Below are 21,676 nucleotides of genomic sequence, written 5' to 3' on the forward strand. Positions count from 1 at the left end.
AAACCCTGGATAGTTGAATCCGTGGATAAAGAATCCATGGATAGGGAGGACGGACTGTAGCTATAGATATCTGAGGGCAGGAGGAAGGTACAGAAAGCATCGATGAGAGCCACGCACTGTTTTGCAGACTCCTACCTTTCCTGGGGATGATGGCTTTATTCTCAGAGAATAAAACCATCATCCCCAGGAAAGGTAGGAGTCTGCAAAACAGTGGGTGGTTCTCACCAATGCTTTCTGAGCGGAAGAGAAGAACCTTTTCCCTCCAAAATGTGCTTCTTGGGGTGAAACTCAAAACTCAAAACCCCAAAAAGCAAAAGATCGTGATTTCGAGTGATGATGCTTCGGGATAATGACCAGTCCAGTTTACTTTCTGGATCTCTGATCTGTCTATTTTCTGAAGCAGAGGAAGGAAGGAAGGAAGGAAGGAAGGAAGGAAGGAAGGAAGGAAGGAAGGATAGATAGATAGATAGATAGATAGATAGATAGATAGATAGATAGATAGATAGAAGGATTAATTCTTTGGTCATGAACTAAAACACTTTGCAACCTCCCTACGGCCGAAAATTTCCTCCTTGGACTCAATAGGTTCTAAAGTCTCTTGCTTTGGATGGGGAGTGGTTCCTATTTTTTAATTTCCCTTTTCCCAAGATGGTCATCTCAAACGGACTAATCCATCTTGGAATATTCTTTATGTGGGGAAAGGAAGGAGGAGAATCTTTGGTGAATTAGCTCTGCAAGATTAAGAGTGAAATGTCAAGGAGGAAAAGGACTTTTTCCCCCAGACTTTCCCCTCCTGCCTGTGTATAATAAGCAAGTAGACCAAGACGAAGTGATAGTTATCCCAGATAGTTGGGGGGCAGCTTTGCAGAAGGAGGCAAAGCATGGCTGAGGAGGATGCAAAACCAAACCTGCTCCCGATCCTGTAACCTCTTAAGATTTGAGACCTGCCACGCAGAGAAAGTGCTACTTCGTAGTGGTTCCCAAACTTATGATCCTCCAGGTGTTTTTGGACTTCAACTCCCAGAAGCCCCAGACCCAGTTTAGCCACGAGTTAGAAATTATGGGTAGTGAAGTGCAATGTGCAAAACATCTGGAGGACCAAAGTTTGGGAACCACTAGAGAAATTCTGGGTGGTGTTAGAAAGTGGTTCTACATTGCAATGTAGCACTTTCTCTAAGGTTCCCAGACTTTGGTCCTCCAGATGTTTTGCACTTCACCACCCAGAATTTCTAACTCGTGGCTAAACTGGGGCTTCTGGGAGTTGAAGTCCAAAAACACCTGGAGGGCCAAAGTTTGGGAACCACTGCGATGTAGCACTTTCTCTAGGGAATTGTCTCCCACGCAACGTAGAAAGCTGTCAAACTGGACAGATCCCTAGAGACAGGGCAGGCAACTGGAGCCTCCCTGTTCAGGAGCAGTTTATCTCTGCTGGAGACAAAAGGGAGAGGAGGGCTTCATGCTCCAACATGGAACTTCGTGGCTCTTTTTTCGAAACAGAAAGCTAAACTAACAGTCCAATTCTTTGCAGAAGCAATGCGACTACTCCCGAGTAAGCTTGCAGAGCACTGCAGCCTAAAGCAGACAGATCTCGACACGTTTCGAAAGCCCACGGGACTTCAGGGGGTATCCACACTGCAGAATTGGAGCAGTTTGACATCACTTTGAACTGCCATGGCTCTAAGCCACGGGTTTGTAATTTGGGGAGGTATTCAGTCTAATCTGCCAAAGAGCTCTGGTACCTCAAATCCCAGTATTCTGAAGAACAGAGTCATGGCAATTCAAGTGATATCAAACTGCTTTAATTCTACAGTGTGGATGCGCTCTTAAAAGACTTACCTCCGTGCGGGGCTGCACCGATTGGGAGGTATGCCTGCTTTATATTCCCACTTCCTTACTTAGGAGCTGGACTCTTTTGGAGCAGAGCTCCATAGGGACTGCAAATGAACCTTTCATCTGAGCTCTTCTTACGTTCATAGTCTGAATTACGAAAGTTGGTGGATCTCAGTGGGACCTACCGAGTGCCTAAGATCGGGGCATCCCACAGGTGTTACTCTCAACGTATTTACTTACAAGTAAACCTATTGGACTCCATAAGAGCGAGAGGGTTTTGGAGATGGTGCCTGACTACGGCAGGGAGATAAAAGGAAAATCTCTTCCCAGTAGAAAATGGGCACCAAAGTTCTTGCACTATTTTGGTAATACTTTGTTAAACTAAGTAATATTTCCAGTGTGGGATCCATAAGGCTTAACAAGGGCAGCATGCCAGGCTTTGCCTTGAAAACCTCCCTGCAAGAGAACTTCCTTCTGAATTTCCAGGCCCCGATCCAGACGACTCTGACTCGAGAAGACTTTCTCAGCTCCCCCAAACCAGAGTGACCACACGTCCTCCTTTCCCAGGACGTGTCCTCCATTTCAATCTTCTGCCCAGGAGGAATTCCAAAACGTACTCGATTTGGAGCATGACAAAGAAGCCTACCGTCAAATGTACAGCTTTCAAGGTAGCATGCATATTGTGAACCAACCTTTCATAACTGAGTTTCCATACCAAGTTGGGGTTCCATGGTTGCATGGTTAAGACTATCAACAATTCCGTTAAGCAGAAGAGCTGGAACTTGAACCATTCCGGCAAAAGTTTGATTTTACCCACCAATAGACCGGCAGCCTTAAGCTGCCTTGTTTGACAGCACATGCAAGGGATGTCATAGTCTACCTTTCAGGGGTGGTGTAAGGATTATAAGGACTCCTGTAGCATGCATCGCTTCCGAGTAGCGGCTGGTGGCTTAAATGTCAGAGGAGAGGTGATTAGAATAATAGAACCTTAGAATCGTAGAGTTGGAAGAGACCACAAGGGTCATCCAGTCCAACCCCCTGCCATGCAGGAACTCTCAATCAAAGCATCCCCTTTGACAGATGGCCATGCAGCCTCTGTTTAAAGACCTCCAAAGAAGGAGACTCCACTGAATTCCGAGGGAGTTTGTTCCACTGTCCAACAGCCCTTACTGTCAGGAGGTTCCTGCTAATGTTGAGGTGGATTCTCTTTTCTTGTAACTTGCATCCATTGTTCTGGGCCCTGTTCTCTGGAGCAGCAGAAAACAAGCTTGCTCCATCCTCAATATGACATCCCTTCAAGTATTTAAACAGGGCTATCATATCACTACTTTACCTCCTCTCCTCCAGGCTAAACATCCCCAGCTCCCTAAGTTTCTCCTCATAGGGCTTCATGGTTTCAAGACCCTTCACCATTTTAGTTGCCCTCCTTTGGATACGGTCCAGTTTCTCAATGTCCTTTTTGAATTGTGGTGCCCAGAACTGGACACAATATTCCAGGTGGGGCCGGACCAGAGCAGAATATAGTGGCATTATTAGTTCCCTTGATCTAGACGCTATACTTCTATTGATGCAGCTTAAAATTGCATTGGCCTTTTTAGCTGCGTCATCACACTGGTTACACCAGCTTTCAAACCAAACTTTTAAAGTTTTGTTAAATGCAGCCTGTCCACTTTGGACATACGTTTCAGCGCCTCAGAGAAGTCCACACCTAGGAAGCCACCAACCTGAAGCAGCTGAAGGAGAAGCCCTTGGTGTGTCAAGCCTCGTTCCTCAGGAGCATCCAGATCTCTACAATAGCAAGATGTTCCTGAACTCCAAGGCAAATGCTTGATTTTGTTGTGTGTCCTCGAGTCGTTTCAGATTTATGGCGACCGTAAGGTGACCCTTATCGTGGGATTTTCTTGGCAGGTCTTTCCCATGGCCATCCTCTGAGGCTGAGAGAGTGTGGCTTGCCCAAGGGTTTCCAAGGCCCAGCTGAGATTTGAACCCTGGTCTCCAGAGTCCTAGTCCAGCGTTCAAACCACTGCACTACGCTGCCTCCTGGGTGTATAGGAAGTGTGTCCATTTCTTTAATGTTGCCTTCTCGGGCCCTTAAGGCTAAGATGCTAAGCAAAATCAAAGGACTTGGGTTAAGGAGCACAGAATGTCCAAAAGTGGCATTTGGAGGACAGCTCTCCAAATGGGTCGCCCTCAAAGTAATATCAATTAGAAAGTAATATCAATTGATTGGGAATAGCAATGTATAAGAGAGAGAGTGTATTCCCCGGCCAGGTCCAGGGGTGCAGAGGTAAATGTATCCTAAAGTGTTATTGTTTTTATTTTTCCCTTTGGGGAACAAAAAAAGACCTTTAAGTCTGGTCAAATGAGTCAAAGAGCTAAGGCATGATCCAGTCACTCTGCCTGTCGGCAGATTTCCCCCATCCTTACTCCGAAGTAAACCCCATTGATTTCCATCAGACTCTTTTCCCGGTAAGTGCGCTTGAGCTCGCTTCGTTAAATCCCATTGATTCTGTGGGCAGAGCGCTTCCCACCCCCTCTGAAATCAATGGGGTTTATGAAGTGATTAACTGGGCTGGATCCTGTCCTCAGTGTCTAACCCCACACCCTGGTTATTAAACCAGTCGGAGGGCGTGGAGACTATTGGTGAGGGAGGACAGCAAATGACACCCCTCTACTCAGTCCCACGTTAAAAAAAATATTGGGGAGGGGGGAACCTCATACAGAAAGGAAAAAAGGAGTCAGCTCGATCCTCTGCAGCTTTCACTTGGGGCCAATGGGGCAATACGCTCCCTTAATAAATATTCCAATAACAACAAGGTTGCTCCTAGAAATGACAAGGTATTTTCATCGCCCTCATTTGTTATCAGCAATGAGCGCGCCTTAGACAGCCGATCTGGGTAACAATGTGGAATCCACTCTTAGGTAAAGGAAAGGAAAGGAAGGGGAAGGGGAAGGAAAAGGAAAGAAAAGACAGGAAAGGAAAGGAAAGGAAAAGAAAAGAAAGTGCAGGGGAAGGGAAAAGAAAAGAAAAGAAAGGAAAGGAAAAGAAAGGAAATGAAATGAAGGGGAAGGGGAAAGGGAAGGAAAGGAAAGGAAAAGGGGGGGGGGGTAAAGACAAAGTACTAATATTTGGTCGTGGCAAGTGTGGTGAAGAATCCATAAGGTGTGAGGGGGACAACTATCGTTAGGGGGGTCAAGCCAAGAAGGTACCCCCAAAGCACAGGTCGAGGGTTGTAGAGTATCAACGTACAGTAGTAGGCTTTCCTCGCCTTGCCAAGGCGACTCAAGCCCAACTCCAGGCAAACAACGGAGCAGCCTTCCCGACCGACAAAATGTCCCGTTGGTAGCTTAAAACCGCTCCGGATCGCTCTTCCGCGCGGAGTCAAATTAGGAGGAACTCTCTTTGTCACGCAGCCCTTGTCTTCTGCTCCCTCTTGGAAAAAGGCATGACAGCGATGTTGGTGTTGCCTTTTCTTTTTCTTTCTTTCTTTCTTTTTTTTAAAGCCCTATAAAAATTATGCAAATAGACCCAAAAGCAAGAAGGACTCGCCTTTTGAAATGGAAATGCTCTATTCATTAAGCACTTATTGGGAAAACTAGCCGCCTTTCCCGCGATCGTCTCTTCCTCCTCCTCCTCCTCCCCCAAACCACTCCGCATCACAGCCACCACCCCCAGACCATCATCCCTCCCCTCTTTTTTTCCCCTAAGTAAATAAATGGAGAAAAAAAATAACACTGTGTATCCGCAGAGAAAGAAAAAGGTTAAAGTATTGGGAAGGATTCATTTTAAAAGGAGATATATAATATTTTGCTCTCTTCCAGCCCTGCTGTCCCGATTCCCTATTATTATTATTATTATTATTATTATTATTATTATTATTATTGGAAATCGTGACAGCCGGGCTGTGGGAGAGCAATCTTGGATATATTTATTGTTTTCGGCGCGATGGCAGGGACAAGTGCACAGGGACCCTTCTCCTAACCAGAAAACTTGAAGGCGGAGGGGAAAAGATCCCTTTTGCAAACCCAGCCAATGGGAAGACGATCCCACAGAGATCCAGGGGACTTCTTTCTAAATCGGGGGGAGAAAGAAGCCATTGATGGGCGCCTGAAGCAGAGAAATCCGTACGTCGGGACGGTCCCCCCATTCAACCCGCTTCGGTGGGAAGGAGTCCAGGGAATTTTGTATGTATAAGGCAATCGTTTTAATAAGAAGAAGGGAAGGGGGGTATTTTATGCTCCAGTTCTCATTACTTTAGCTGCCTGCTTTTGTTGATGAGGTCAACATCATCTCCCGCCCCCAGATCTAGATAATAATAATAATAATAATAATAATAGCAAATGTAGTAGTAATACCAGGGAAGTCACGTTTCGCCGCTACTCCTCCACTTTTTACGGGGAGGGAAAGCATCACAGAGGAGGGGGGGATGCAAAATTCATTAGAAGGGTATCCAGCTGCTTCGGAATAAGGAGAATATAGCCGCTGTTAGGTCCAAACCCGACCATAGCGACTTGGGGAGCCTCAGTCCTAAACTTTCCCTCCAACTTTCAGGTAAATCCACTAGATTTCGAAGTGACTTCGAATCAGAGGCGCTGACTCCATTGGAGGAGGAACTATTCAGGGGTAGGCTGTATATATTCCATCCTAATTCTATTCAGTATTCTATGTGTTACATCAGCGCCCTATTGATGGTGAGACTGATCTTTAGATAGAAATGGAAATGACCGAAACTCTCCATTCTGGGTTTTTAGGAGCCCAAACCCGCCTGGCATTCAAAGGGCACCGATTCGATTTCCTCCAGGTTTGAGAGGGCTATAGAGGGGGAATTCTGCCATCGGCTCTGATGCCCCTATATTTCCTTCCCTTTTCCCTGAATATGTCTTCTTCCGACTGTTTGACTGAGTCCCAACTTTCCGAAGGGTAGCGATTTGTGATTTCCCATCAGCAGAGACTTCCGTCCAGAAATCTCTGTTTGGTCATGATGACAAAGGGTCACTTTACCTCCCAGAGGCCAGGTCAATGTCTGAAGAGTTGGACCCTTAAATAGATGTCTTCGTCGAGACAAGGGGATCTGGGAAGGATCGTTCAAGTCTCACAGGCATAAAACAGGGTATAAAAGGGCAGCGAAGGCCTTAAGGCGCCCTCCGGACTTGGCTGTATTCACCTGAGAGAGGTGTGGAGAGGAGAAGCACATTGGAGTAGATGGAAAGGACGGAAAGAAAGACACCAATTCTGCCACGGATCCGGATCGATCTTCCCATCCCCACTCCTCCAAATTGGGAAACAGAATCGGTCAGGATCCCATCTGTAACCCAAGGGTGGAGGATCCTAAGAAAGGGCTGGCAACACTGCCTTGGAGGCCAAATGTTACATATAATTAGCCCTTCCCCTAATGAGAGATCGTACATAAACTAAAGGCACTGACCCTATTCTCTCCTGGAAAGAAAAAGGACTGCTACCTGGGCATTTCCCTATCCAGGAAAACAAACCAAACTCTTTTCTTGACCCAGAGGGTGACTCCGCCAGGCTCAGGCTTTCCAGGGGCGGTTTGAGTTTCCCTCTCCTAAAGCCTTTGGCTCCGCACTGCCCAAGCCACCCGATCCGATGCCCCTTTATGTGGAAATTGCGCCAACTATGCCGGAGTACGTTTCCATTCAATTCATTGGGGGAGGTTTACTTTCTTCTCCCCCTCCCCCCCCCAGGAAAGAAGCAAAGCTTGGCGCGGATCGCAACCCGCAAAGCAAGCCGATGTGTGTTTGTGTTTGTGTACTTCTAACTGGACCCAAATGTGTGTGTGTGTGTGTGTGTCTATTTGTATGTATGTTTGCCGGTTTGTGCGTGTGTTTGAATTCAGGGGGGGCTTGATGCCCGGAAAATGGGAATAGGATTTCTTAGACTGCAGCGACATAGATAGATATAGATATAGATATAGATATGTATAGATATGAGTTCATTCTGGCGCCAAGCATCTCTCTCTATATCTATATCATCTATATCGATATCTATGCTTTTGCATATGCTTTTGCAATCTGGAAACTCCTATTCCCATATTCCAGGCGTCAAGCCCCCCCCCCCCCCGGAATTCAAAGGCACCCCTTTCCTTTCAGACACTCCTTGGCCACCCTTTGGGAGTCCATCCTCGGGGCTACTCTGGTCCGAACTTGGATGGCTCAGTGGAGCCTCCGTGTGCCAAGGGGGGGGGGGGGGGCTGCCTTCTTCCCCCTGGCCTCGCCTTGAGCCCTCCTCCTCTTCCTCGGTGTCCAGCTCTGCCACTCGGCGAGGCTCCCTCACTTCCAGGGCTGGGCGGGAAGAGCTGGAAGAGAAAAAGGCCCGGCCAGCTTCCCCAGGCACAGCTCTGCACCGCTGTCCCTGACGCCCCCCCCCCTTCTTTCCCTCAGGCGCCCACCGCGCAGGAGCAGCAGCCGAGGCAGGTGGGCGGAGCGGTCTCCCTCTCCTCCGCCCTCTCTTTCCCGGAGTCCCGCCCCCGAAGCCCTTCCTCCATTCCTTTGGGAAGCCCAGGAGGGGGCGTGTCCTCCTCTGTCCCCGCCCCCTCTTTATGCAGATGAGCCTCCCTGACGGACAGCTGGCTTGGCCAATGCCCTTCCTGGCCAAAACTCGTCCCCTCAGAGGCTGGATGCCTGAGCCCAAAGCCGAGGCGAGGCGCCGGCGTCGGTGGGGGGCGAAGGTGGCCTCGCCTCACGGGCGGGAGAGGCAGCCAGGGAGGGAGGGAAGGAAGGAGGGAGAGCCTGGGCCAGCTCCGGCTGGGTGCAGCTTGGGCTTTCCCTTCCCCTCCGACTCCCTATTTTATTTTATTCTCTTCACTTGCTTCCTCCACCTTTTCCCGCTTTTTGGGCCCAGACGCCCTCCTCCTTCTCTTCCTCTTCCTCTTCCTCTTCCTCTTCCTCTTCCCCCTCCAGCAGCGGGTGACTCCTTCTGCGTGGGAAAGAAGGGAAGCCAGGCAGGGCGCGGGCGCGAGCTGGGGCGCGCGCCCGGCCAGGAGGAGCGAGCCAGCCAGCCAGCCAGCCAGAGGGCGGCTTTCCCCTCCCTCCTCCGCCTCGCGCCGGGCTCTCCTTTTGGCTCCTGCCGATGGAGGGGAGGCTGTGAGCTCCTCAGCGGCTGGGGCGCCCGGCGGAGGCGGCTGAGGCGAATGTGGCGGGGCTGAGGGAGCCCTCCTCCTCCTCCTCCTCCTCGGCCGGCCCGGCTCCAGCCCCGCTCCCTCGCCCTCCTCCTGCTTCCCGGGTCCCGCCATGTCCTACCCTCAGGGCTACCTCTACCAGCCCCCGGGCTCGCTGGCCCTCTACTCCTGCCCGGCTTACGGGGCCTCGGCCTTGGCGGCCCCCCGGAGCGAAGAGCTGGCCAGGTCCTCCTCCGGCTCGGCCTTCAGCCCTTACCCGGGATCCGCCGCCTTCACCGCCCAAGCCGCCGCCACCGGCTTCAGCAGCCCGCTCCAGTACTCCACCGACCCGGCCACTGGATTCCCCTCCTACATGGTGGGTTAGTACGCCGAGGGGGCCGGGGAAAGGGCCGGCCGGACAGCCAGCCTCGGCGCCAAAGCTTCCTACCCCTCCTCCTCCTCCTCCTCTTCCCCTCCATCTTCTTCATCATCTTCCTCCATCGCTGCCTCCACCCGCACCTCCGAGGCTGGGCTGGGGGTTGTGGGGCTTCAAGGCTGGGCAAGGCGCCTTGGGCACAGCAGCTCTGCTGAGAAGGAGACGGAAGGGCACGACAGAAATATTGTCTTCTCCTTCCTTCCTTCCTTCCTTCCTTCCTTCCTTCCTTCCTTCCCTCTTTTTCCTCCCTCCCTTCTTTCCTTCCTTCCCTCCCTCTCTCTCTCTCTCTCTGACCATTCCCTTCCTCCTTTTGTCGTCCCTTCTTTCACCTCTTCCCTTCTTTACCCCAGTCATCCTCTTTTTTTTCTTACCGATCCATCTCATTCTGTGTTTTGGTCGTTACTTTCTCCTCCTCCTCCTCTTCCTCCTCTTCCTCCCTTCTTCCTTTCCTTCTTCTCCCTTCTCTTCCCTTTTCAGCTTTATTTTTTTCCCCCCTCTGGCTTTCTGACTTTTCTCAGCTCTCTCCTCTCCCTCCATTTCTTTCTTCTGCTCCGGTCCTTTCCCTTTCGCCGCTTCCTGTGCAATTTATTGGGGGGGGGGCGGTCTTGGAGGGGCGGGCGGGATCGTTCTCCCGATTGAAAGGCACCGAAAGCTACATTTGATTCAAAAAGTGTGGCATGCGTGGGGTGCGGGTGGTAATGTGCGAGGAACTCTCAGTCGCCGGTTGGGACGGATTTCCCCGATCGCTTCCAAGCGATGGCTGGTTGGGCGCTGCGGGCGACCGTGGGTGTTTTGTAACCCGTGCAAACCTTGATCGAGGATTAAAAAATACCAGAGGCAGTTCGTAGTGGTCTGGGGAAAGTGGGGCAAAGGCTTCGTTTTGTGTCACTACACAAGAGGTATCAGTTCCAGCGCCTCCCTTCCCCGCGGCCGCTTTCCTCTTTATTTCGGAGAATGGGAGCCGCTCGCAAACGCTCCTCTGTTTGATTTTCTCGTGGCAGAAAGAAAAGCCGCCGCAAGTTGCAAAGGCTGGTTGTTTGGGGGGGGGGGGGCGATTTAAGACTATTAGGTCCCTTCCCTTCTTAGGCAGGCGCTGAAAGTTACCGAGTTGCTCGCTTCATTTCAGTCCTCCTCTCCCCGCCAAGACCCGGCACCGCCGCCTCTCTCCACACCCGGGCATTATGTAGACTTTAAATCAGCGCAATTTAAACGTTTAAAGGGTGAATTAAAATGCTAATTATATCGCATTTGACCGATTCGAAACGGTGCATATCTTCTGGTTGGCAAATTGGATTTGCAATGCATTAGCGCGGTGAATTGCTAAGTGGGGGGCTTTGGTGTGTGTGTGTGTGTGTGTCCCTCTTCTTTCCTTCCCCCCATCACCCAGCCCCTTAGGAAGAGAGGAGACATCCTTGCCACGGCGTGGGGAGAAAGAAAAGGAGAGAGACAATAGAGGGAGGGGGGACATATATATTAAGAAACGACCTTAATTAATATATTAAGAGAAGAGATATCCTTTCAACGATGTGGAGAGAAAGAGGAAGGAGAGCAGAGGGGGGATATATTAAAAAAAAAATACCTTAATCAATATATCGAGAGAGCAGATATCCTTTCAATGGTGTGGGGAGAAAGAGGAGGGAATGTAGAAGGGGGGTATATGAAGAAACTACCTTAATCAGTATATTGAGAGAGGATAAATCCTTGCAACGACGTGGGGAGAAAGAGAAGGAGAGGGAAAGTAGTCTATTAAGAAACTCTATTAATTACTATGTTAAGAGAAGAGATATCCCTGCAACGATGTAGGAAGAAAAAGAAGGGGGGGGGGAATAGGGAACAAATATTACGAAACTACCTGTGGGGCCTTTGGAGTGCGCTGGAATGAATCCCTGTAAATGGAAAGGAGTGGGTGAAAATTCGGCATTTATTCCGGTAGAAAGAAAGGAAGTTGATTCTAATGCCCTTTGGGTGTCTTTAAAAATAATAACGACAATAGTAATTACGAGGGCGATGCACGCATATTCGAGAGAACAGTTAAGAAGTGCGCTAGTTTCTCCCTGGTTGGAGAAAGAGTATCCCAAAGGCCAGGGCATCAGAGGCGATGGTTCCTCCTGGTTCCTGACTAACCCTCCCTCCCGCCTGCTGTGCTTCTGTGCTTGGCAGGGCTCTCCCTACGATGCCCACACCACGGGCATGAGCGGGGCCATCAGCTACCACCCCTATGGCAGCCCGGCCTATCCGTACCAGCTCAACGACCCGGCCTACCGGAAGAACGCCACGCGCGACGCCACCGCCACACTCAAGGCCTGGCTCCAGGAGCACCGCAAGAACCCCTACCCGACCAAAGGCGAGAAGATCATGCTGGCCATCATCACCAAAATGACCCTCACCCAGGTCTCCACCTGGTTCGCCAACGCCCGCAGGAGGCTCAAGAAGGAGAACAAGATGACCTGGGCGCCGCGCAACAAGAGTGAGGACGAGGACGAGGACCTGGACGGCGGAGGAGGCGGAGGAGACGGGGCCGGGCTGCGGGGCAAGGAGGAGGCCGCCTCCGAGAAAGCCCGGGACAGCAACGAGACCTCGGCCGAGGATGAAGGTGAGAGGACGGGGCCCGAGGGCAGGGAAGGAGCCAGGCACCCGCCGGAGCCCTCCGGCTGCCTTGGCCCTTGGGTGTGTTACCTGCCTTCAAGTCATTCCTGACTTATGGCCACCCTAAGGCGAAGCTACCGTGGTGTTTCCTTGGCAAGGTTTGCTCAGGGGAGGTTTGCCAGGGCCTTCCCCTGAGGCTGAGAGCATGTGACTTGACCAAGGTCACATTATGGCTTGGTTTCCAACACTTGGACAATCGCGGTGGGAGGGGTATGGAGGCTGGTGGGAAATAGGCCGCACTCTCCCTATGGCTGCTTCTCCCACAGAATTGCTCTGCTGGATCCCGCCTGCTTTGTCCCCAGGGGACTTTCTGAGATTCCCCCATATAAAAATGCATTCGCCTGAGCCTTATTTGGGGCCCTGCAAAGGCCACGCTCCCTCACTTGGGGGACCTGCAAGGTCCCCTTGCTCCAAGACAGGCCATGGCATCTCAGCAGTCTTCCCATCTGGGTCTCAGAAATCCTGGAAAGGTGGCCGGTGTGGTGGTGGTGGTGGTGGTTAGGATCCCAGAGTGGGTGGGTCGAGGAGGGCAGGGCAAAGGCCCTCCCCGGGCGTTGGTGCCCAAGAGGCCTGAGCCTGAGTCGGTAGCCGGAGATTGGTCAAACCAACGCCTGCTGGGCCAGAAGCTGAGTGGCGGTCCCCCGGGGAGGGAAGCCCCATAGGGCCCAGTGGGGGGCGGAGAGGGTGGGGGTGGGGGGCGCGTGCGTGGGCCTGTTAATCGGGGACGAAAGGCCTGTCGGGTTCCTTCCAACTGTTTAGTGGCTGGCGGAGGGAGGGAGGCGGGGGCGCTCTCCTTCCCGCCGGCTTTCTTTGACGGCTCGGCCCTGGTTTTCCGCAGGGATCAGCTTGCAGGTGGACTCGCTGACCGACCACTCCTGCTCGGCCGAATCCGACGGCGAGAAGGGCCCTTGCCGGCCGGGGAACCCACTCTGCGAGTCAGGATGCAAAGCCAAGTACGAGGAGATCGAGGAAGACGACGATGAGGAAGAGGAAGACGACGACGACGACGAAGAGGACGAGGGGGGCCCGCAGTCGGGCCGGGGTCTCTCCGCCAAGCCGGCCACCTCCTCCCCTCTGACAGGGGTAGAGGCCCCCCTCCTGGGCCACTCGCACGGGGAGGACGCCGCCCGGAGCGCCCACAAGGCCGCCTTGGACGCCCGGATCCCGCCGGCCTCCTCGGCCTCCTCGGTGGCGCCTTCGCAGGGGACCCCGGCCAGCAAGCCCAAGCTGTGGTCGCTGGCGGAGATCGCCACCTCGGACCTGAAGCACCCGCCGCCCCATCCCCACCTCCCGCCGCCCCCTCCGGGCCTGGGCCAGGGCTGCCCCTCGGGGCCCCCGCCGCCCCCGGCTGCCTCCTCCTCCTCTTCCTCCTCCTCCTCCGCCCCGCACAGCGCTGCCTACTCGCCCTCGTCGCTCCTGGGGAGGCATATTTATTACACGTCGCCTTTTTACAGCAATTACACAAACTATGGGAACTTCAATGCCCTCCAAGGCCAGGGCATCCTCCGGTACAACGCCGCCGCCGCCGCCGCCGTGGCTGCCGTGGCCTCCGGCGAGGGACTGGTGGGCCAGACGGTCCTGGGCAGCAGCGGCACCCTCCACAAGCCGGCCTCCGAGAACCCCCTGAAAAGCCTCGAGCAACACTACAAGCCCCCCAGCGCAGACCCCAAGAAAGGTAGGCAGGGGCCTCCGCAATGGCCCTGGGCCCTATGGGGAGGAAAGGGAGCCGTTTAGGGGAGGGGGACACGAAAAAGAACCCCATCAGCATCACAACCTTCATCCCATCAAATATGGTCGGGAAGGTGGAGGGAAAAGGAGGTCGGAGCCTTTAACCATCCTTCTCATCTTTAGGCACATACATACTGTTTGGATTTTCCAGATCGTGATCCGACAGTTCTATCTCTGGAAGCCCTTTAGGTTTCAGCAGCGGTTTTGTTTCGCTTTGCTTTGCTTTGCTTTCAAATAGAGTCCTTATCCTTGAAGGGTTTCAGCTCAGGGGCTGTGGCTTCAGGCGGGCTTCCCTGGAAGAAGAGTCCAGGGATTTACTTATTTATTTATTTACTTATAAAATAAAATAAAAAATAAAAAAGATTCCAGGGAAGACACTAAGATTTGTTGTGTTATCTCCCGTTATTTGTCTCCCGTTTTCTATGAGGCAGAGGAACAAAAATAAGTCGCTCCAGTTTTTGTTTTTGTTTTTTAAATTTACTACTTGGAATTAATATTTAAAAAGAGAGAGAGAGAGAGAGAGAGAGAGAGACTCTAAAATCTAAATCAGGAAATCTGAGTAAATAGGGGTTACTGGAGGGGGAAAAGACTGCAAAGAGATGAATAATTTTTGTGGTTGTTAGGAGTGGGAGCAATCTAGAGATCGAGGTAGGATATATTTTTTAAAATGTATGGTTTCGTATTTGCGAAGGAACAGCATTGGCGTTATTATTATTATTATTATTATTATTATTATTATTATTGAGAGACAAATAAAACACATCCGTTAATGAAAAGAAGGTGTGACAAATACAGTACTGAAAACCTGTTTCCTATTATGTTTACTCAGAGGTAAGCCCCAGAGAACTCAGTGGGACTTACTGATCAGCGAGTGCGTATAGCCTTGCAACCTTATTCTAAATTATGCCTGCGCTGGATAATTGCAATCCCTACGGTTTATTGTTGTTTTAAGAAATCATCACAAGTTGTTCAGTTCAAAAGAAAATAGTAATAAGGATGCTCTTCCCCATCCAAACAGCCCCCTCTGCAGAGTTACCTATGTGATCCTCCAGTTAGTATAGAAATGGCTTAGGGCCTTAAGCCTTGCAAAGACTGGGCTGCGAGTTTTATGGAGGCAAGAGAGAGAGAGAGAGAGAGAGAGAGAGAGCTAGGCCATGCCCAGAGTGTATAATCTAGTTAGCCAGCTGTGTCCTGTGACTAACTGACGCTTCTATTTTGACAGACCCCACTGAAGTGTGCACAGTAGGAGTGCAACCATACCTATAGAAGTGCAATCACACAGCAGCCAGGCAAGTAAGTGAGACTAGTCTCTTTCTTTTTTCCTTCCCCTTCCTCCATATTCTGTTACATCGCTTAGATTTTACATTTGGCAACGGAGCCCAAGACTTACCGCTCCGCCTGGAAATTTGCTTAATGTTCATTTCTTGCTCCATTACCGAAGGAGCATGATTACAAACAAAACAAAACAAAAAACAAGCCTATCGCATTTTAGCCTTTTTAGAAAGAAGGGCAGTTATTTCGCATTCTTTAAAAAAAACAAAAACAACTGCTGTGTTGAATGAGGATTTATAATGAAATAGTTACCCAAACGAAAGACCAAACTCCAGTTTTCCTGCACCAAACCCCACTGAAATGACTGAGTGAGAAGGAGGGGAACACATGCTCGCTTTGGAGCCCAGCCAGAACTCCTCTCATTGTCCCTCGTCTGCTATTTGAAATGCATATGAGCATAGCGAAGAAAAGGAACGGGAGCATGGCAGCTCTCAATTGGCTTGTGCAGAGCTGCTTCCCGATCACCAGCACCTTAAAGGCATGCATAGAAACCTAAAACTCGGGAAGCATCACAATAAAATTTAATTCATTTGATGATGCTCAAAGTGTGCCTTTCAAACACCAAAAAAACAATTAGATGACTCCTGGGTGGATTCCAAAGAATGTAATACGAATGGAACGGTTCTCCTTCCCACTCCATTTCCAAACAGCTACTACAGTTAGGTTTAAAGAAACATCTTGTATAGCTATTTCCCACCACCTCCAAAAAAAATACCGAGGAAGAACAACTCCCCCTTCTATCCTGAGTAAAGGGAATAAGGACTTTTTTTTAATGTGACTTACATTTATTTTTGCACTTACTTGGCATGTAACTGAAACGTTGTGGATGATCTGGTGTTTTCCTTGGTCCACAGGTAGGTGTCACAATTGCTTTGAGAAAAGTCAACAAGCCATCATCTCTTCCCCCAAAGCTAATCTATCTATCTATCTCTATGTCTATCTCTATCTCTAACAAAAACAAAACTCTAAATCCGGATCACATCTTGTGCCACTGTATAAAAGAAGATCACAGGAACACCGTTAAACCCTACAAGACTCTAATTATTATTAAACCGGAATTTTGTTGGACATTATGTGAGTTCGCTGGTTATAGTCTAGTTTCCCCCTTCCATGTATGTGTGACTTTAAAAAAAGGAAGGAAGAAAGAAAGAAAGCTGGTTCCCTCCCCCTCAGGATATCTTAAAATGATCACTTCATTGCCACGGTATATATATATATATATATATATATATATATATATATTCTGTAGGTGTTGATAGGATTGTTGTACAAAACCCTTTGTAAAAGATGCATACAGTAGGGGCGAATTAAAGAAACCGTGACTGGAGACCTTGAGTACTTACAAAGTGGGGGGGAAAAAACACAAATTTGATATTTATTTTTGTAACGATATAAGAGCTTCTAGTAATTTATGCAAGTTGTATTGCAATGGAAATCCCCGACTCCTTTTTGTAAATAAATTACGCCTGGTTTTTATTTGAGACATCGATGGTGATACGATCCCTCGTTTGTTGGAACGAGGATTCTTTACTAATTTATATCTTTAATTGTAAATAAAAACAGATTAGTCTACAACAAGGTGGTGGTGGCCTCTTATTATTATTATTATTCGTTTTCTTCATACATATAAACAGTCGTTTATGAGCACTTATAAAATATGCACCGACCTATCTCAAAACAACTTCTTAAATCTTTAGCACTGTTAACAAATTTAATCTGGCTGGATATTTAGTCCACGAAACATGGAAAATGTGGAAGGTGGACTAGATTTGTGGTTGTATATGCGGTTGTCTTTAATAGTAACGTGTTTGATTTCAGCCGTTTTAACGCACGTTTTAAGCAAATGCTTGGTTTTTTAGCCAAAGAAATCCAACAACTTAAAAAACAAAAATATGCACACACACAAAAAATTGCTCTCCTATTTAACATGCATTCGGCTAATATCTGTAATGTTGGAAATGGAATTACCCCAGAGATTTTACCTTGGGCTCAGAAATATAGCTAAATAATCACTTCATTTCTCCCAGCTTCCAAATAATAAGGATCCCCATATAATACAATTTCAATAAAGAGACAAACCCCCATTTATTTTCTCCCCCCCCCCCAAGATAAATTGAGTGAATATAACTTAACGGTTACGGAACAAGAATAATAGCTTCTTAGATTGCCCTTTAATCAATCATACACTTATTTTTTCAAGAGCCTCATCTATTTTATTCCATGATTAATAATCTTCCGGCGTGGGAGCATTATGAGATCCCAGCAGGGGAGATCCTGGATGCTTTTAGCTGCTTTGGGGATGGTCAGTTGGGGTTCATTACGGGCTGATATTGGGCCATTTATAAAACCTTGTCTAAACATCTGCCAGCTCGGATCGGCCGATGTGTCTGAAGGGTTGGGAAATTGCTGGACCAGTTGATATTGACAAACGGGGCTCTCTCCAGTGGCTTTTTGTTCACTGGAAATTAGTGGCCTCTTGCTCAGGGTCTTGTTAGAAAGGGCATTTGAAAGTGATCTCGGATACTTCAGGCTTCGACCTAGGGAATGTTAACTGGGATATAAAAAAAACCCACAAAGTGTGTGTGTGTCTGTTTTGTGTGTGTGTGTGTGTGAGTGTGAGAGAGAATGAATGAGTGTTGCAATTACAAGAACCTTTGTGTTAGTAGAAAAATGTATTTGCCTCTTGTATTTTTGTTGCTACTGCTGCTTCTGTTCTCCTCCTCCTCCTCCTCCTCCTCCTCCTCCTCCTCCTCCTCCTCCTCTTCTCCTCCTCCTCTTCTTCTTCTTCCTCTTCCTCTTCCTCCTCCTCCTCCTCCTCTCCTCTCCTCTTCCTCCTCCTCCTCCTCTTCTTCTTCTTCCTCCTCCTCTCCTCTTCCTCTTCCTCTTCCTCTTCTTCTTCTTCTTCTTCTTCTTCTTCTTCTTCTTCTTCTTCTTCTTCTTCCTCCTCCTCCTCCTCCTCCTCCTCCTCCTCCTCTTAGTACTCTGAGGAGGTTAATCCAAAGGCAGTTCCTTGTCTGGACAAGTTGGAAAACTCATGAGAGGCAAAATAAAATGATCCCTCCCCCCTCTTAACCGTTAAGAATCTGTTTTCTAAAGCTGTGATCCTAAGCTTCTTAAGTCCTACTGATAGGAACAGAAATGGGTTACAGAGAAAACATGCTCAGGGTAACATGTGTTTTGGGAGCCATGTGTTCTTCCAACAACTACTGGACTCATTTGTGAAGTCGGAGGCTTTCATGGCCGGCATCCATAGTTTTTTGTGGTTTTTTCGGGCTATGTGGCCATGTTCTAGAAGAGCTTCTTCCTGACGTTTCGCCAGCATCTGTGGCTGGCATCTTCAGAGAAAGAACGTGGTCACATATAACCCGAAAACCCCACAAAAAACTGGACTCATTTGTTTGTGCATTGAAGCTTCACCCTTTTTAAAAACCTCTCCTGGAGGTCGTTCTTCTAACCCGATGATCAAATAGATCTCCTTTAGCTGAACACATATAACATCGTTATTACTTAGGAATGATTCCAGTCTCTAGCAATAGGTTTAGGCCAGATGCGTTTGTGTGTTTCCACCTTTATGTTATGCCTATACTATTTTCCACCTTTTAAGACACTGTTTTCAGATTGCTCAGTGCCAAATAGGAGAGGACCCAGACCAGTAAGAGATTTCTCTGGCCCAAGCCTCAAACAACCCAGAGCTGTGCCAGAGTAAGGTGCTTCTCCTTCCTTGCAAGGAGGGTTTACAGGAAAGTGCTGCTTGGTGTATTCTTCTGCACCTCCTATTCTTTTAAAGGGAGGATGTGAAGGAGAAACGTCCTATAAGCAAGTTGCTGACTATTTCCCCCCAGATTGCAATGGAGTTTAAATGACTAACTTTGCAACTTGGGTATGTGATTGGTACACGAATAGTAAAATAATAATAATAATAATAATAATAATAATAATAATAATAATAATATAAAAATAAAAAACACTTCACTCCTTTTTTGTATTAAAATATTGGTAATATTAATATTACCAAGTATTACTTTCAAGAAAGCATTCCCATGAGAGAGCATTTTGCCTTTCAGTAAATGTTCACTGATTTATTTGATTTATTTAATTTATTTGATTTATATCCCACTTTTCTCCCAAATGGGACTCAAAGCAGCTTACTATATAAATTAAAACAGAACAATTAAAACCATGTACAAACTTTAAAAATAAATAAATAATGCATTCAGTGAAAACATTACTTTTAAATCATGAAGCATTACAACAATGAAAACACTTAAAATATGCATTGCATACTAAAAAATATTAAGAGGCTTATCCATCTGTTATTGGCATTTCAGTTCAGGTGCAAAGTGTCTCCAGCAAAATGGAAGGCTTTAGATGGAATTAGATGGAATATATTATTAGTGCCATTTGTATGGTGTGCTTCAGCCAGTTTATTATTTATTTCAGTTTATTATAGTGAGGGAAACTGTGAAATGATTTGGTCTCTCTTCCCCCATCTGCCCCTTTTTCCTCTTCTGTTGCTGGGGCCATCCCTTCTCCTTCTCCTTCCCTTTTCCGCTTCCTCTTCCCTTATTATAACCCAGGTTCTCTATACCGGTTTTATTTTATTTCTTTTTTAAAAAAGAAAGATCTATTCTGTGGCAGAGATTAAGCAAGCTAACGACTCTCCTTTGATGTTTAGACGCCCCAAAGAATTATCTCAGATTTCCATAATTTACTCACCCCTTGCTAGAATTTAGACCTGGGATTTCTTTTTCTGGAAGGAAAAGTCGGAAGACTTTGGGCAGCTGGCTTTGAAACATATTTTCCCCTCTTTGCCTGTCAGATCCAGCGGGTTTTCGGTAATCTCGGGGAGAGAGAGAGAGAGAGAGAGAGAGAGAGAGAGAGAATATGAATTGCTCCCGGTTTCTAATGGATTTACTTCCCCCTCCAGACCCGACCCTTTCCCCAGTTTCCAAATGATTTGGTCAAAGACCCTTTCCCCCTTTAAAGGGAATTGGGAAGTTCTCCTGCGCAAGCCCCCTTCTCCCGAAAGGAAAGTGTTTGTTTGTGTGTGTGTGTGTGTGTGTGTGTGTATGTGTGTCACATTTAAACAGGCACTCCTCCTTCTCCAACCCTTCCTTGCCTGAGCACACATTTTTTCTTGGAGGTTTGGTGTAAGTTTTGCGCAGGAGAACTTCCAGTCACTTTCTTTAGCAAGCAGAGATCCCATTGGATCTCATTGGAGTTTTTACCGGGTCGAAACGACTCATGATGGTGATGATGATGACGATGATGATGATAGAATGCAAAAGAGAAGCGTGAACATCCTGTCCCCCCTCTCTTTCTAGAGCTCACTTGACATGCGGATATTTTAAAGCCTCTTTGGCATCTGCTAAAAGCAAAATGGAAAATCCATTTAGCAGCAGAGACTTGAGTACTTTCGTTGGGATAAAACCCCAACTAACCTTTCCTCTCCCCCCCACATTCCCTCCAGCCGCCCTAGTCCGCCTTTCCCCTCGCTTTCAGCTTTGCGCCCATGACTGTCTCCAAAGGCCAAACTCTGGGTCAAGGGCTTGCGGTCCAAGAAGGGGGCAGAGGGTCCCCTCTCTCCGGACGCCCCTCCTTCCACCCTGCCCGGTCTCCTCCTTTTTAAAAAGCGGCGCGTATTTTATTCGCTTGTTCCCAAGGGATTCCCGAGGGGAAGGGCTCCCCCTTTGTTCGCCCTCCCGCAAGGAGAGACTTGGGGGGGGCACTGGGGGGAATAGCTCACGCTTCTTCCTCTTCCTCCTCTTCTTCCTCTTCCTCTTCCGCTTCCTCCTCCGGCCTTTCACTTCACCTGTTAAATGTTGCCGACCTTTTAAGAGTGTGTGTGTGTATGTGAGAGAGACACACAAATAGATAGATACACGATAGATAGATAGATAGATAGATAGATAGATAGATAGATAGACCGATATCTCTCCGACCCCCGACCCCCCCCCCCCCCAAAGATACATAACATTTAATGGTGAAGTGAATTGCTGTAGGAGGAGGAAGAGAATATATGTGCATGTAAAGGCTCTAGGAAGAGAAGGAAGTTGTGTGTGTGTGTGTGTGAAAGAGAGAAATAGATAGATGATAGATAGACTGATTAGATAAATAGACCGATATCTCTCCGAACCCCCCTCCCCGAAAAATCCATAATATTTAACATTTATCGTCTTTCTCCTCCTACAGTCTTTCACTTCACCTGTTAAATGTTATAGGTCTTTCGGGAACCCATTCCAGTCCTCCTTTAATATATGTGTGTATATATATATATATATATATATATGTGTGTGTGTGTGTGTGTGTGTATGTATGTGTGTGTGTGTGTACATGTATATACGATAGAAGTGTGTGTATGTGTGTGTGTATTTATATTTATACACACACACACACACACACTCCTCCTCCTATATACACACACAAACTTACATGTGTGTACATACACATATACTGTATATCCTATATCTATTGAGGACATCTATCTATCTATCTATCTATCTATCTATCTATCTATCTATCATCTATCTAGGATATATCTATATCTATCTCTGTATATATATCATATATAGGTAGGTAGATATCCTAT

At 48.0% G+C, this 21,676-nt stretch overlaps 1 protein-coding gene across 4 annotated transcripts; it reads left to right on the top strand.

Moving 5' to 3' along the window:
- Positions 1-8,457: 8,457 nt before the first annotated feature.
- LOC149316857 (iroquois-class homeodomain protein irx-2-like) lies at positions 8,458-16,652 on the top strand. Of its 4 annotated transcripts, none has more exons than XM_089516399.1 (5): positions 8,458-9,321; positions 11,542-11,974; positions 12,866-13,702; positions 14,978-15,048; positions 15,942-16,652. In XM_089516399.1, the coding sequence occupies exons 1-4, from the start codon at positions 9,079-9,081 to the stop codon at positions 15,019-15,021; spliced, it is 1,557 nt and encodes a 518-aa protein (XP_089372525.1). In that variant the 5' UTR covers positions 8,458-9,078; the 3' UTR covers positions 15,022-15,048; positions 15,942-16,652. The 4 variants fall into 4 exon arrangements, with proteins under 4 accessions (XP_089372525.1, XP_089372526.1, XP_089372523.1 ...); XM_089516400.1 differs by lacking the exon at positions 8,458-9,321 and adding an exon at positions 9,990-10,280; XM_089516397.1 differs by lacking the exon at positions 8,458-9,321 and having other exon boundaries at positions 9,990-11,974.
- The last annotated feature ends 5,024 nt before the right edge of the window (positions 16,653-21,676 follow it).

The sequence above is a fragment of the Sceloporus occidentalis genome, unplaced genomic scaffold, assembly GCF_023333645.1.
Source record: "Sceloporus occidentalis isolate IW3139 unplaced genomic scaffold, rSceOcc1.0.p SCAF_3, whole genome shotgun sequence".
NCBI lineage: Eukaryota > Metazoa > Chordata > Lepidosauria > Squamata > Phrynosomatidae > Sceloporus > Sceloporus occidentalis.